This window comes from Cololabis saira, chromosome 16 (genome assembly GCF_033807715.1).
Source record: "Cololabis saira isolate AMF1-May2022 chromosome 16, fColSai1.1, whole genome shotgun sequence".
Classification (NCBI taxonomy): Eukaryota; Metazoa; Chordata; class Actinopteri; order Beloniformes; family Belonidae; genus Cololabis; species Cololabis saira.
Genome location: NC_084602.1, coordinates 11438291 through 11456319, shown reverse-complemented (window position 1 = coordinate 11456319; position 18029 = coordinate 11438291). Strand labels below are relative to the sequence as shown.

Here is an 18029-nt window from a genome sequence, read left to right as displayed (position 1 = left end):
CTGTTTTTACACTGTCATAAGCATTGATTGTTGGTAAAAACTATTTTGAACAGCAACCTGTTAGGAATGAGGAAGCTTTAACTGTGCGTTTTTGTTTCTTTTTCCCTACTTAGAAAACTGGATGATTATATTTTAAATGGACCTTCAGGTTTATTGTATTAACAACTTTGATTGCAACTCTTCTCATAAAAATTCAACACACAGTGATGTTGCTGAGTTTTCTCTCATTCATCTGGCTTAAATCTGACATTTTTTTTCTTTTTTTTTTTAACCTCTGGAAGATTTTGGTTTTAAACTGTTCTGGAAACCAGTTCCATTAACTCCACCAAACCTCCTGGAAGTGTGCAGCCATGGAGAGACTTTTGTCTCAAACTCTGGGTGAAGCTGGTTTATTTACTTTTGTACGATGTCCACATGTGATGCGTTTTAGCCAAAATTCAGCTGGTGTAAATGACATGACACAGTACTGTAACAACTGTCCCAGCACTCTTGCTAAGAGAGTGTATTAATATTCATCTGGCAATGTCAATAGCTTGATATAGTAATCCTTATAATTTAACTGCAAATTTTTAGATGCATTATCGTTATAATGGCTAAGCTATAAAAGTTTGGGGTCTAAAATAAAAGTAGTATCGTTCATGCAGGGGGGTTGTAGTGATGGTGGAGTGCACGAACAAGTCACTCCAGGTGGATTCTAAAGAAAATGCCCGTGTCAAAATGACAGATTGTACCATTTGAGCTTAGTGACAACCTCGCCTGACAGATCAGCAGGAACTGAACACTGCTGGACGGATGACGACAGGAGATGAAGGGAAGACAAACTGGCCTAAAACAGGCTCTTTCATTGAATTCAAGCTAAATTCAAAATTCAGTGACTGACAGCGTGGGATGATGTGATTTTTTTTCTGCAATCAACAGAGAAAATACAATTGCGTTAATACAGAAACTTTAATAGTAGTATACATCTTTACAAAAGGAGCACTGTGTATGTGGTTTACATGTCTAAATATTTCTACATCAACCATTTATTAAAAATACCGGGCTTTTAAGAGTATGTAAAAGTACACTCATAGAAACAGACAATTATTGGTCTGAATTTCTCTTAACATCAGCAGAACAGATACACTTAGCCAGAATCATTATTACTCAGTGTATGAACATTTGAACGGGTATGGTGTTCACAAGACAGGTTTATCACTTTATAGTATACCGGTATGTATTTGTAAGTAACAGGAGAAACATTTGTTCACGGGAGCAAAAATCTATCACGTCTATTTCTCTCTAACCCTCAGATAAAAATAAAAAAATAAGTCAGTTTAGGTTTTAATTGAGGACTCAAAGGTAGGTATTTCTGGATGATGCCATGTTTGCTGATATCTAAAACAGAGCGTCACCAAAATACAAAGAGCTTGTTTGGACCTCCTCCTCCCTCCAGTTCTCCCTGAGAAAACATGCCACGAACTCTCGCTCTTCTCCCTCTTGATGTGTAGGAGAAAAAGACCCTTCCCCTGTCTGTCTGTGACTGGCTGGAGCAATAATTGTCATGATTTGCAGAGCAGTATGCCCCGATTGTTTGTTTTTGGTTCAAAGAGTCAAAGCTGTGTACGGAGATGTGATTTTTAAACACATTTAACTTGATGGGTTTTCTTTTACAGTGTAAGAAGACGACAGAAGTATTCAGTCAGAAATCATATATAATCAATTAGCCTACCTTTAAGTCCTAAACCATTTTCCTGACTTTTAACTCATGTTCTACTTAAAAAAAAAAAAAGTATCAGTATCGCTAGTCACAGTACTCGAGTTGAGGGGGGATGAGGGAGGATGGCATAAAACTGCCATCCCCCCTTTCCATCCCTTATGTCATTTCATCAATAAATGTGGTATTACTGCTATTTCAACATTTAGAGTCATCACCAGAAAAATAACACCAGAAAAATAACTTATTTGACAATTTTCCCCTGTTTCAAGTACATTTTCACTTGAAATAAGTAGAAAAATCTGCCAGTGGGACAGGATTTATCTTCTCATTACAAGCAAAAAAATCATGTTCCACTGGCAGTGGAACTTTTCTACTTCTACGCAATTTATACGCAATTTTTCTACTTATTTTAAGTGAAAATCTACTTGAAACAGGTAAAAATTGTTGTTTTTTTCCAGTGATGAGTCTTGTTTTAAGTGTAATGACATTTTTTTTACTAAAATGAGACATTTTAACTAGAAATAGGACAAATATTCTTGTTAAGATTTTGAGTTTTTGTATTGATCCATTTTACTTATCCTGTGAAGGACAGAGTCATATTGAAGTTCAGAAAACTGTTTTTTATTGTTGTGTTTTGATGTATTTGATGTAAGCCCAGTGGATATTTAAAGCTTACAGAAGGCTGCATTTAACTGCTGCTATGTCATTCCTGCAGTTTTTCTGCAGGTGTTTTGGTCACTGCTATTATTTGTAATATATCATATTATTTGTAATCAGCACAAATTATCTGTCCTCATATGATAAAATCCACCATCCCCGCTGATTTTTTTTTTACAACTCGAGTACTGGCTAGTCAGTTTTTCTTTACAGTTTAAATGGGAACTGGTTTAAGCAAAGCACAGATATGAACATAACATCATTTAAAGCCAGCGTTTTTACTGTGTGGCATGATGTGCTGAGTATTATGTTTCCAAACTTATACCAACACAGGAGCAAAACGTTTAATACCCACAGCTCAAATGAACTTGCTGCAATCTTTTCCCAAACAATAACTGCTATTGAGTGTTGAATATTTTGCAGTCTTCCTTCATAAGTTCTACACCATATGGGTGTCTCTATGCTCCTACATGATGGGCTGTAGAAATACACCTGGATATAGGCTTATACTTTCAGTTTATACATTATCCAGCTGACTGATTTGACTAAATAAGAAGCCAAAACATAGAAAGTTACCTTACAAGAGTGCAAAACGTATTCACAAAGCCTCACACAGGCTCTGGGCCTGTTCTCTGCTTTGTCGCACATGAGCAAGATAAGCACTGAGCCCCAAACCTGACGCATACTGTAGCTAATCAACTTAACAGTGAACGTTTTTAAACTCACACCTTGACAAAGAACATCTATCACAAGGTTCACTGGAGTTCTCGTCAGTGTTAAGCATCTGGACACAATACTTCCTGTTTTTATCCACATCATCAACACAGAAGTCCTTCACAGGCTGCACAAGATTACAAGGGTTAAGCTTTCAACCTGTTTACTTTACACTTTTAGATGTTATTTAAACTGAACTGAGCATGATAGGATGTTAACTTTGTGGGCCATTCACATAAGGATGATCATAAATGAATCCATGCTTATGTAACGTAGGTGGCAGTGCTGGAAATATCATCTATGAGAATTTTAAGGTAGCTAAGTGAAGTTTTTTTTTTGTCCAGACCCCTTTTATTTTTGATTTTTTTCCTGCTGGTAAGACTTCTCAGAGACAGACTTTATTCACAGACAATAAGTATCCGTACAATGGTTCAGGTACAAAAATGAGCTCCAATGTCCCGGGCTTCAGCTCCACCAAGTACGAAAACAATACCGGTACATTCTAAATATTTGAACATTCACCCTCTGCAGAATAATGAAGCAGCTCTGCCCTAAATTGCTCTCCAACTATGTGGTGGATGTTTACGCAGACCTGGTTCAGGCCACACCTTAAGTCTGGTGTAATTCTCCTTTCTACGTAGGCTATCAAGTGAAGATGTTGTCAAGAGAGGAAACAGGAAAATAAACTTAACCTAAATAAAAGTTTCCTTAGATTAAAGGATGGAATTGCAGTTTGTTTATTTTTATATCTGTGTTCGACTAAAGGGCTGTCATGCCCGCAAGCTTCTTCTCAAACTTTCAGCTGCAGCATTCAAAAGTGCTTATCCATGACAAATGCAGCCAAATGTCAGTCTTTCCCTTTGATGAAGAAATATGGGAGTCTATATGTCATAGTAAGTATCAGAAATTAGACCCCCTCGGGGGCCCCAAACTGACACGGTACCCAAGTGAGAGGGAGAGGAATAAACTGAGATACAGAGAGAGAGAGAGCTAGAGAGGACATGTATCTGTCTGCAGAACTTCATCCTGGTTTTCAGTCATCCCAAATAAAAAAAAATAAAAATGGATGCAGGATGTTTGAATGTGCAGTTTGTCTCTGTAAGCATGTCTATCAGAAAGTGCACGCGTAGACAATGCCCACCACCACAATGTTTCCAATAGTGGCAATGATGGCGATCCAGAGCCAAATGGCATCGCTTGACATGGACTGCTGTTCGTCCTGCTGGCCGTGAACCGAAGCCGCCGAGGCGGCGGCGTTGACGCTGGCCGAGGAGTTGAAGAGCGAGTGCTCGCCGCTGTAGTCGTCGTTGGGCGAGGAGTCCATGAAGGCTCCTGTCATAACAGGGATCTGGATGGAGGAGAGGAAAGAGGAAAAGAAGAAAGGTTAAAATATCTTTGTAGCAAGGCTAGTGCTACGGGGCCCGACCGACAGGATAGAGAGGACACGGAGTTTCGTGCAGAACCCTTTATTTACCAGCAATCACCCAAGACACGTGCAGAAGCACCTTCACACCCAGCTTCACCAACACACACGTGCTTCCAGCTTCAACAGCTTCCAAGGGAGACCAGCCTTTGCTGCTGTGCAGCTATGCCTTATGAAGGCTGGCAGGGTGGAGAGGCTGATTGGGCCCACCTGTGCCCTAATCAGCCTGAGTGGCTGCAGCTCCTCCACCCTGCCACAATCTTTAACAGAATTTAGATATTAGGTATCTGCAAAAACCTAACGGCGAGAGAATGAAACATCTTTTTATTTGAATCCATCAGGTTCATTGTTCTTAGTTGAATAATCATTGTTGGTATTACTTGTTTTTGCTGTGTAATTGGTGTGTGAAGTGTGCTTGCACACAGGGCAGTGTGATGCGAAGTGCAGTAGTGTTGGAGTAGTAGTGCTCGTAGCCAGTGCATGTAGCTAGTGCATGTTGCATGTTGCATGTTTCTTTCTGCTTGCTACCTTCTGCTTTCAGCTACTGCCGCCGGCTAGCCCCTGTTTCTGGGGGTGAAAAGAGGAGCCGAGCGTGTAAGCCTCCTCAGCCAGTGCATCTTATGGCCTGAAAAGGCTAAGGGAGCAAACCCCGACAGAAAACCCGGCTTGGACTCCGTTAGGTAGACGCTTGCAACAAAGCGGTGTTCTGGCAACTCCTGCAGCCAACCTGCTGCCAAACGTAGCGGTTTTCCGTTCCTTTGGATGACAACAGGAAGGCCGAGAGGGGAGCCCTGCTGCCTGGGAAACGCAAGACTTCCATAACAATTTGCCCAGGCTTCTTGTGCACTGGAGAGGAAATTCCAGCTCCACTGACCGGTGGAGACACAACATGGGAGGTTAGCAGTTACCGGTTATAAGTCCTTCTCAATTGGTGTAGAGTATGGGCGCCAGGAGCTACCTCCGACGGTGGGAGAGATGTTCGGTCTCATTGGATAGCTACCGCCCGCCTCAAGCTGGGCAGCCCCCAGCCAATAAGGTGCTATCCCGTCACAGCCTGCCTGCTCCATCAGGTGCATGGAGCTTAGGGATTTATCCTAACAAGCAGGCTGTAAATTCATGCACCAAGCAACACAAAGAAACCACAGAAGATTCCAGCATTACGTCTGGGGTGCTGGAACGTCAGAAACATGACACCCGGGCTCAACAACAACCTTCAAGAGATTAGTTATGTTCGTAAAACTGCAGTCATAAACAACGAACTTCTGAAGCGCAGAATTGACATCTTGACCCTTCAGGAAACACAACTTCACGGATCTGGCTCCCTCAAGGAAATGGATTATACCTTTTTCTGGCGGGGGAAACTCCCTGAGGAAACCAGGGAATATTGAGTAGGGTTCGCTGTCAGGAACACACTCCTGGGAGCAGTGGTACCACCCACAGGCGGCTCAGAGAGAATCCTGGCTCTCTGCCTCAATACATCGACGGGACCTGTCCACCTAGTGAGTGTGTATACTCTAACACTCAGCTCCCAGCAAGAAATAAAAGACCGGTTTTACGATGAACTCTAAGCGTCCGTGAAAAACATCCCCAGATGCGAACGCCTCTACCTCCTTTGCGACTTCAACGCAAGAGTCGGAGCCGACCATGACTCCTGGCCATCCTGCTTAGGACACCATGGTATCGGTAAACAGAACGAAAATGGGCCTTCTTGAGTTCTGCACATACCATCACCTCTGCATCACCAACACCTACTTCCAGTCCAAACCCATCCACAAAGTCTCTTGGAGACACCCACGCTCAGGCCACTTGCATCAGTTAGACTTGATCATAACACACACGTCTGATCTCAGAAGCATCCTCCAAACACGCAGTCTTCACAGTGCAGTCTGCGACACATACCACTCCCTTGTGCTTTGTAGAGTCAAGCTACAAGCAAAATACCTGTACAGATTCAAACCCAAGGGAGCCCCCCGCATCGACAACAGCAAAACATCTGACCCAACCAAAGCTACAGCCTTCCTCCGTGCCCTTGAGGATTCTCTCCCCGACCCACCCCTGTCTTTCTCTGCCCAGCAATACTGGGATGGCTTGAGGGATGCCATTTACAGCACGGCCCTGTCAGTCTTTGGCAAAAATTTGGCACTAATTCTCGAGGAAAAATGCATCGCCCTCACAAATTACAATGTCACTCCAAACACGCAAACTCTACAGGCCCTCCGTTTCTCTAGGGGGAAACTTCAACAAGCCTCTCGACGCTGTGCTAATGACTATTGGCTTCAGCTCTGCAGCGACATACAATCAGCTGCTGACACAGGCAACATCAGACTCATGTTGAACGGCATTAAAAAGGCACTCGGACCATCATCGCACACAATCGCCCCGCTGAAATCAGCTTCGGGAGAAACCATCGCTGACCGTCTAAACAGCTGGACCGCTGGGTGGAACACTACTCAGAGCTGTACGCCAGGGACAATAGTGTCTCCGATGCAGCCCTCAGGCATGTAGGGCACCTGCCAGTCATGGAAGAGCTTGACATGGAACCAACGTCAGAGGAGCTAAGCAAATCCATCAACAGCCTGGCCAGTGGGAAAGCTCCAGGAGTCGATGGTATAACTGCTGAAGTCCTTAAGTGCGGGAAGGCTGCTCTTCTGCATAGACTGCACAGGCTTTTATGCCTGTGCTGGAGAGAAGGCTCTGTCCCACAGGACATGAGAAAAGCAAACATGTCACCTTGTACAAAACAAGGGAGACAGGAGTGACTGTAACAACTCCCTACTCAGCATCACCGGCAAGCTCTTTGCTCGAGTTGCACTAAATAGACTCCAAGTCCTCGCAGAGAAGCTCTACCCAGAATCGCAAGCAGGGTTCAGAGCAGGAAGATCAACTCTTGATATGATCTTCACCCTGAGACAGCTGCAGAAGAAGTGCAGAGAGCAACGTAAACCTCTGTACATGGCCTTCGTCGACCTTACCAAGGCCTTCGATCTGGTGAGCAGGAGCGGACTCTTCCAACTGGTGGAACGGATCCGCTGCCCTCCAAGACTCCTCAGCATCCTCCAGTCCTTCCACACAGACATGAAAGGTACTGTCCAGTTTGATGGGTGCACTTCCGAACCCTTCAACATCTGCTGTGGTGTCAAACAGGGATGTGTGCTGGCACCCACTCTGCTTGGAATATTCTTCTCTCTCCTCCTGAAAGCCTTTGGAAGATCAACTGAGGGAGTCTACCTACACACCAGGACAGACGGTAAACTTTTCAACCTCTCCCGACTGAAAGCAAAAACAAAGGTCAGACCATTCACCATCCGGGATATGTTGTTTGCCGATGATGCAGCATTGGCAACACATACCGAGAAACACCTGCAGGTTCTCCTCGACCGGTTCAGCCAAGCATGTCAAGTTTTCAACCTCACCATGAATCTAAACAAAACCAAGACAATGGGCCAGGGGACTACAGCCCCACCCTCCATCACCATCGACAATTACACACTGGAAGCTGTGAGTAGCTTCACCTATCTCGGGTCCACCATTACCAGCAATCTCTCACTCGATGCTGTGGTCAGTAGTCGGATTGGGAAAGCAGCTTTCACTTTTGGGAAATTAACATCTAGAGTATGGGAGAACAGCAGGCTCACCATTCACACAAAGGTACAAGTGTACAGAGCCTGTGTTGTCAGTACACTCTTGTATGGCAGTGAAGCCTGGACTCCCTATGCACACCATCTGCGTTGTCTGAGACGTATACTGGGAGTCACCTGGCAGGACAGGGTCACAGACAGCGCAATCCTGGAGAGAGCACAGCTCCCCACCATGCTCTCCCTGCTGAAACAACGCCGTCTCCGCTGGCTGGGCCACGTCCGACGCATGGACAATGGCCGCATGCCAAAAGACACTCTGTATGCAGAGCTAGAGTCAGGGAAGAGGCAAGTAGGCCGCCCAATGCTCCGATACAAGGATGTCTGCAAGCACGACCTCAAATCCTTCAACATCAATCCAGCCACGTGGGAAGACGTTGCCCAAGACCGAAAGAAAGACTGTAATGCCGATGATGTGTAATTGGTACAGCACTTTGATCAGCTTCTGGTTTTAAACCTGTTATATAAATAATATCGGTTTTGACTTTAAGATACAGGGATTTTAAGAAAATTAAAAGGTATCATATTTCAAATACTTTCATTCCAGTGCTTTTAAAGTTTCCATTTAATTGTTGATTGATATTTAATAGAATATTGTAACACAGTGAGTCTGCAACAAAGATTTAGTAGTGTAATCTTTTAATTTATATTCACTGAAGTATGACTGGTAACATAAAAGTTCATAATGATCATTTCTGAGCATAATAGACATGGAACAAAACCAAGAACCAACTTTGGATGTATTAAAGTTGTTTTGATTCACAACAAAGACTGTGACTCCCAATGGCAGGAATTTGCATAAATGTTTGTTGTTTTTTAGATTTATATAACCACATGAGTATTCTGCAACTAAATCGCTATCATTTTAATTGAGTGAAAGTGAAGAACTGTGATTTCCTTCTTGTATATTTTGCTTAGAAAAAGACATGTTTACCACATTTTGACAAGTTTTACAGAATGAGGAATTAAAGAATTCATCTCAAAGACAGATAAAAACTTCTACATAGTGTTAACACTATTCAAATATATACTCGATAACTAAAATCAGTAAACAGTCCCAGCCAGTAAACAGTGTTCTTGTGAAGAAATCTGCCACTAAAAACACTCCATCACCCCTGGTTTTGAGCCTGGATTTAGGGAAAAACAAGAACTATTGATTTATGGACATCAGTGTTCTGGCTGGGACAAGAGGAAAAAAAAAGGTCAGACAATCTGTCCTCAAGAACAACACCACCACCAGAGCACCAGAGCATATCATTACACACCACTCTCACGCTTGCCTGTGACCATAAACATAAAATCAAACCAGACTCACTGGATCAGGCTGTTTTGGTTTCCGATTTATTTACTTTTCTTTTGTTAGATCCAAATCAGATTCTACTTACTTTCAACATACAGATGCAATATACTGTACAGACATACAAACGATGACATGTTTATTGTGTCTTGACCAGCGTAGTGCACAAAGTTCTGCACTCATCAACTTTACATGAGCACAGATCGGTCATGTGACATGCACAGCAACCCAGACCCAGTCACACGTCAGCGTATTGTCAGCACGTATTTTCCTCACAATTAGCTACGATGAGATGCGTGGCATTTGTCTCAATATGTAGCTGTCTAAGAAAAGAAGTGCAAAAAGAAAAGGCACAAAAAAGTCTTAGCAGTATAGACAAAAAATTGCCATGAAAAATAATATATATCAACATAATGCCACTATCAACTTCACTATTCATCATACGTTTTCATTCATTTTTAACCCCTTAAATACCAAATTTCTTCTTTTTTTTCAAATTTATTTTGTTAATAAATTTCAACACCTGTGTCCCTTGGAGACACCAAAATAACACAGTTTCAAAGATTGCCATGTAAAAATGGTGCGTTAATATTTCTTTTTTCCACGACTGGCATCTTTAACTCCAGTCTCACTATACATAACAAATATTCATGAATTTTCTGAAATTGTAACACCTTAAACACCAGCTTTAGATATCAAAATTAAAAGGAATACACATTTTGCATTTGTTAAACAATTATAAAACCTTTTACCTTAATAAAGCAATCAAAATAACAGTGGTCACAACATGGTCACTTTGAGTGTGCGTCTCTGAAATGCAGCCAGACCTCAAAGAGCAGCAAGAACAGCTGTAAATTCAGGATACATTTGGCAGTCTGAAAAGCTGGCGACAATAAAATGTTCCTCTAAGTGCACCAGTCATTCACCTCAACAAATCCTGTCAAATAGGTCTGGTATCCTTTTTGAAGCCATTTCCAAAGCTAATGCCCTTTTGGAGCCTTTGGATATGACATTCACCGGTCGTGTGGGCTTCTTAAGAGTTTGTGTAGATTTTACACGTGAGTTTGTGTGTCCAAGCTCTGAATCTGTACATCATGTCATGAACCTTACTCCACTTAGAGTGGAAAACATATTTCAGAGATGTTGGGGGGGGGGAACAGTGCTAAGAATACCTCTGAGGGATGATGAGCACTGACATACACAGAAATTCTTTCTTGCTTGCTTATTTGCTCACCTTAACTCCCTCTCCCTCTCTCTTACAGTCACTCTTTCCCTACTATGAACACGGAGGCTGATGCACACCGACATTTACACACAGAGACACAGAAACCAACGCGCACACTAACACACATCCCTACTTCTGGTTTTCCCTCACACATGGGAAAACACTGTGGAGAGAGCATTCTGCTACTTCCTGCTCTTTGGCCCCTGGTGGTGAATAATGACATGACATCCTGTGGAGCGCCTGCTGTTCTCCTGAATATGATAGAGCTAGACAGGCATGCATGAAGTCCAGGAACCCGGTTTTCCCCCACCCTAATCAGTTAGTCTAACTGCTGATTCGTCCACTATGCAATGGCATCTGATTTTATATTACGTTACACGTGCACACACACACAAAAAGTCATAGTATACGTGCATCGCTGCATGCTCTAGTTGTACTTTTACAAAACTTACAAGAAGCAAAACTCGACAACACACTGACTGGCAGAAAAACTTCAGCATTTTTTTTAAACAATATTTTTATTCATTTTTCACTTTTACAAGTAAAGAATGTATACGTAGTATGATCCACAGAAATAACAACCAAAACAGGTAAACAAATAAACAGAACAACAAAAAAAAAAAAAAGAACTTAACAAAAACTAAACACGAGCTCAGATCCATATAAATAATACCCTGGGTTACAAAAAAAGTACAATATGACCAATCAAGAAAATCCCTGCAACATGATATTAGATACACCCAGCTCTACATACTGTAGTTCAAGTAGGGCTCCCAAACTTTATAGAAATGGTCTGTTTTTGAATGTAATATGCATGTAAGGTACTCTAATGGCACCAGATCAAACACCACTCTTTGCCAGCCTTTAACAGTTGGTACTTTTTCAGTGATCCACTGCAATAAAATTTTCTTCCTCGCTGCGTAAGTCAGAATACAATACAGCCTCCGATTATATTTTGATACGATAAGTGTTGCCTTGGGACGCCCAATACAAGAGATACGGGGTCCATCTCCAGTGTTAAACCCAATATCCTTTCTATTTCAGAAAGCACATCAGACCAATACACCTGCAGTTTACGACATGACCAAAGACAATGAGTTAGGGTACCAATTTCTATCTTGCATTTAAGGCACATGGGTGAGAGAGTAGGACTGAAGTGATGTCTACGGTTGGGGGATATGTGCATTCTGTGTATAATTTTGAACTGTATTGCTTGGGCGCGATTGCAAACTGAAATTGATTTAGCCTGTCTAAATACATCCTCCCCATTCTTCATCATCAATTATGATGTTTAGGTCTTTCTCCCATGTACCTTTAAGCTTGTCCAGCCCAACCGGGGATGTGAAACACAGAGCTTTATAAAATAAGCTTACAGATACCTCTCTTCCTGTTAAAAATAATAATTTCTCAATAGGAGAGCTTTCATGGTTCTCAACCAAGGTAGTACTGTGCAAGATATACAGTAGTGCCTTATCTGTAAATAACGAAAGAAGTCACGTCTGGGGATAGAATATCTCTCTATCATTTGTTCAAATGTCATAACCATAGTATCAGAGAGAAAACTTCAGCATTTGAATGACACTGCAGTTGTCAAGGATTGTTGTTTTGTTTTTGTTTCTGTTTGTACACAATGTCCACATGCGTGCAACTTGTGCCTACTCAAATGTGATTGGTTAAGATGACAACAGAGAATAAAAAATGTAGAAGACGCAAAATGCAAAGCAGAATCTCAGAGCTGTGGTCTGATGATTTAAATTGAGCAAAAATGTAATTCAAAGAATATCCTATGCTACGAATGGGAAGCCTATGCTTAGATATCTGTTTAGCATTATTTCATTTTTCAGCTGACTGCACCACAATCTCAGAAACATTGGCTGAGTCATTAGACTATAGCCAGTGGGTTTCTCACACTGCAGAAGATCTTCCAAGAGTTTGCAAACAACACTTTAATTTCCTATAATACAATGTTGAAAACAATACAGATTTGAAAATGTCATCTTGTATTAAAATTTAAGCTCATCCGTCAGTAAGAGGACAATGCTTTCAGCCCCCTCTGCATTCTTTATACTTATGTTTTATATATTACTAACTCATTGTCCACAGGAGCGAGCTGTCTTCAAAACTGGGGTACAGAATAAAACAATGTGGATACTTGGAACGTGTGGAAGAAAATATCAAAATTAAACCCCTTTCTAAGTGTTTGATTACTCTGGCTGACTTTGAGAGGCAGCGGATGGAAATACTGTATATACCATGTGTGTTTCAATAATTTCAATGAATAATTTTTCAAAGGATTGCTTCTCAAAATACTCATTCAAGCCCACAATTCTTGCGTGAATCATGCATATGTCACTAGAGCGGCACGCAGTTAGCCATTCATGCGGCTGAGAGATGCAGAGACCTGGAGATGCAGCATCTGAAACCGTCTCAGTGTTGAGGCAGGAAGCTAAAGTCCTCCCCAAAGAATAACTACCAGGAAAGCCACTCTTGTTGACATAAATGCATAAGTGGACTTCAGTAAGAGATAAACTTCTCACTGAGTTTCCAGTAAAACACTTGCTAGAAAGGCTTAGATTATTTTGAGCATCCAGCTGACACGACCGTATAGAGCAGCTATTCTGTGAATCTGATCGAGTTTGTTTCAGGTGGAATACAGATTGTACATGTTTATGACAGGGATGCACCAACAGCTGTGTTCTTGGCCATTTCTGATTTAAATAGTTTTCTTAAAGGACTGATCTGTCGACCTTTTTTTTTTCCCCGAAAACTACAATGAACCAGATAAAGTGAAATGCTGCACCAGTGAAATGTAATAGAGACAGCTGGTCTTTGTAAGCATCATGATATCGGGGGATGGTATGAAGTGTTGAATTAAGTTTGTTGCCTTTCCATGTTGCTGATAACCGTTCTTCCTATAAGGGATATTTGGTTCTATAAAAATGCTTTGTTGAGTGAATCTGTGCTCACAGTGTAAAACAAAAAATGTAAACACCCCAGTGACTGTCATTTTGAAAAAACATATAATTTTTTCAGTATTAGAATTTAATGCATTAATAATGGTTCATAATTGTAGCTTCTTTTTTAATCTCTGTTTTCTCTAGTTCTGAGCTTTTGGACTTCACAACTCACATGGCACAAGCCATAAACAGTCATGCAACCACGGCATTCGACCATGGAATTGTTGCATGCAACAAGGTTGACTTTTGTCTTGGTTTCTTGGCAGGATATCAGAGGTTATCAGGGGTGAGTACTGAATTGGATTCACCCTTGGACGGTATTGTGTGTGGATTTCAAGCAGGGATGAAGTTTTGTGACTTAACCCTGCTCTGAAACACAGCCCTTCTACAACGGGGTCATCAATATCCAAGAAACCATTGTTGATGGTGATCAAGATAAAAAATGCATACTTAATCAGCTACACCTAATTAAAATGGAACATGTAGGGCCTTCACCATCTGCCTTAGTGCACTATGAAGCAGCTTTAACTGCATCTGATAAGCATCCTTCAAGTTTGCATGCACCTCTTTTATTCCTTTCACTTGTGCAAAACCATCAAATAAGCAAAGACAACATCTTCATTAAGTACAAATGTATTATTTATATGTAATATGTATAGGGTATGCAATAAATTATTTCATGGGCTGTACATAATGCAACATACTTTTTTGCCTGTGGCTGGTTATAACTTCGCCCATCTATTTATAGCATAATCCCACTATATGCAAAACACAAATTTAATTTCAAAATATGATTTTTTTTTTAAAAACGTTGTTTTATAGACTATTTTTCTGAACTCTCATTCTAAAGCAATCCAAATGTTAATGGATAAAGTCAGATGATGAACCAATTTCATTGTTTTGGTGGTCCTTCATACCACAAGTTATATTGTTATTCTGGTTTTCTGTCTTAAAAGAAGCCTCTCCCACACTAAAGGCAGCATTTACACTGCATGGTTCCAATGACCCAATTCCAAATTTTCCCTCCTCTGTGCCACAGATCAGATATGACCTGTGGACATGTGAGGATTAAAATGGAATAAACATTTTGGTCATATCATCATCCTCTCCACTAAAGATTTTTACCTTTAACCCTGTCTGGAATGAGCCGTTTTCCTCTTACTTCATACCAAATGTTTTGGAGGATAATTACTGGAGACCCTCATTGTTTCTAGATCCTAACGATGCCCAAGCAACTTTCAAGATCAGTTATTATATTCTGGATTCAAAGGGGTTTTCAAGAGTTACTCACACTTTTTCTTTTTTTAAGTAAAGAACAAATAGAATGAATGAATGAATGAATGAATGAATGAATGAATGAATGAATGAAAAACTTTATTTCGAACATGCTAAAAAAAATAATAATCATGATAAATACAGTATAATACAAATCATAACAATCATAAACAAAAACATGCCTCACTGGCTTTTTTTTTTTTTTTTTTTTCTCCTTTTTTCATTTCAGAATCATTTATTTACCCGCACCAAAAGACTCAAATTGACAGAGAAATAACTAATTGTGTTTTTTTTTTAAGCTATGATCTAAGAAATATTGTTATATGTGGTAAAGTGTGAACTTACACTTTTCTTTGATTTTGTTTTGGCCATAAATTTGAACTTGTTCTAAACCATGAATCTCAATAAACGTATCTGTCAGCAGGTAAATTGCACTTTTTAGATAGCAGGCTAACTGATGTCCTCATGTGTGTATACTAAGATACAGACGGTTTATATTTTAAGTCTAAAAGGTTTACCTCGCTATTTAATAAAATAATGAAATGACATCATGTCAAAGGGCCAATCTAAGAAGAATTTGCACGAGAGCTGTAAATAAACACTGCATGTGGGGCATGAATACTTTGATCATCCTGTTTTTGATTAATCTCTCATTTGTAAAGGAAGAACACAGATTGTTACAAGCTTTGAAAGAGGAAGGAGACAACGTGATTAAAATTCTAACTATTCACAGCGAGGTCTGTGGATAATTCAAAACAACCAGGACATTGTTTTTGGAAAGACATGCAGTCGCTAAATTTTTCAAGTGTGATGTTCTGTCCTTGAGGCTGCTCATAATTACAGCGTACTCCATTCAGCATGAGGGGAGAGGCTTTTCTGCTTTATATAGAAATATAAAGACAAAAAAAGACACTCCAACTTCAGAGTTATCTCCCAACATGCATATTCTCACACCTCCTTGCCTCTGAGTGATGGAGACACCTGTGCAACATGCCCTAATCTACAGCAGACGCCACTGTATAAATGTACAAGACCACCTGCTCTGGTTTCGCAGCTTTGATTTATTTATCCCAGCTGTGCCTGGAGCTGCGCCTACCTACTGTACATGGATGATCATGGTAATTGTGAATAAGGACGGACTCTATAATTGCCTCCTGTGGGACGTAAACGCCAGAAAGTATGCGAGTAGTATGATTTTGGGATACACAAATAAAACCCGCATGGATGTGTCTGGATTGTGGTGAGACCAATACATATGATATGCCTAGTTGCAAAAGCAGACGGGCATAAAATCTGAGAAAACAAGCTGTTTTTTGCACACACTGACAACAGTGCCAGTAGTTTTTGCCCTTGTGAAGAAAAGACTTCACCTGCTACTCTAGATAATAAGCAGCACAGCGACAGATCCCTGCTGTGTCAGGAATGGTGTTGACCTTTCATGCACACTCACTCATTTAAGCTCTGATAACAACAGCTCTATATCTGTTTGATGTGACATTTTCACAAAACATCTTAAAGGACATAAAATGTACCTTTTTTTTCCATTCGTACCTCTTATAAAGCCTTTTGCACTGAAATCATGACTGTTAAAGAGTTAAACACACTAGTGTGGAGCATGATGGCAATAAGAATGTCGATATCTTTTTAATAAAAAAGGTATTTTTACTGAAAAGTGTATTGATTTAAATGTCTGTTTCTAAATTAGATTTTGTATCAAGAAAAAAACATAGGCTCTGATTAAAAACTGTTAATGAAAGGAAGTTTTTTTTGTTTTGTCCAGCAGGCATTGCTGCATATGGCATCATTAATTAATACTTTCCAGAGTCATTAGTGTAAAGACATTAGTGGTATCACAGCCTGCAAACAAAGCCTTGGAAAGCTCATATATGTTTAAATATCTCTAATAGGGCTGGTGTTGGCCCGTGCCAGATCCAGTCTCAACAGGCTCTGCAAAGAACTGGTCTGCCTTTCCACCGGCCCGAGAGCAGTGAGCCAGGAGCCAACGTCATTTATTAAAACTGACAAAATATCGCAAAAGCTTTCATTGGGTGGTTTTTCGCATTTTTACGTCTCTGCCAGTGCTGGATATGACATAGCCGGTCAATCTAAAGTCATCAATATCTAGTTTCTGTTTTTGGCCTTATTGATATGATGTAGTTGTGCTATAACACTGCTTAATCATTATGAATTACTGCATTACATAAGGGCTTTGCTCTGAATAATCCTTTGTATAAAGTCGTCTGAATCGGAATCTGAAAGATCATCCGCAGCCTCCATCCTCTGACTATCTGCTCAACAGCGGTAGCGGCAATCGCAATAATTTGTCAATCTCCTTTTTCATTGTTTTGAATTAGCTAAAATAAAAAAGTAGCAGCATATTGCTGACTGCAAAGCTGAGTGCAAAGTTTGTAAAATGCTAATTTCCATCAGAACAGAGTCAACAACAAAACATTTATGTCACTCATTCAATGTTTGAATAGTAATAGTCCATTTGTGTACAAATAAACAGGCATTAAGACAAGGATTTATAAAAACACTGAATAAAAAAAAAAAATTGCTAAATTGCTCACACACATAATTGCTAGATTGGGTCAAAATAAAAGGGTCTGGGTGACGCTAAAAAAGGGCCATTCAGGAGCCCTAAGAAGTGTTTTTTCTGTGGGAGTAGAGCCAAAAGAGACAGAGTCAGACCTCACATAACAAAAAAGTCTCATAAACAGATGTTGTTTTGGAAGAACAGCGGGAGTGAGGGGCGCGGGGTTATATTCACCTCTGGATCTTAGGACATTGACTCAATTAAAGTCAATCACACCACAAAGTGCTTCCAAATAAAATGCATTTCACCATTTAGTTTAGTTCCATATCTATAGTGTCACTTTTTTTTTCCTTTTAGAGCATAAAAACAAGCCAGGATTGCCACTGTACATGCACATCCATCTTCAGAGGAATCCCATCCAATCACGACTTTAATCAACTAAATTAAAGAGGTGGAATAGCGCCTCTCTGCAGCAGCTGCTCAGTGTGATTGCACTGAGATGTGACTTCTTGTTCTGAAAATCTCACTACTCCCTCTGTGCCTCTGTCTCAACCCTGCTGCCACATGTGTGTCGCAGCGCAAGTTACAATGTGACACGATACATGAAGTTC

At 40.6% G+C, this 18029-nt stretch overlaps 1 protein-coding gene across 1 annotated transcript in view; it reads right to left on the bottom strand.

Moving 5' to 3' along the window:
- Positions 1–3310: 3310 nt before the first annotated feature.
- LOC133462420 (uncharacterized protein C14orf132) overlaps positions 3311–18029 on the bottom strand; it is a 44066-nt gene continuing 29347 nt past the window's right edge. The window contains exon 2 of the mRNA XM_061743659.1: positions 3311–4418. Within this exon, the coding sequence (XP_061599643.1) occupies positions 4182–4418 (237 nt within the window). The 3' untranslated portion in view covers positions 3311–4181. The remainder of the gene's footprint in view (positions 4419–18029) is intronic.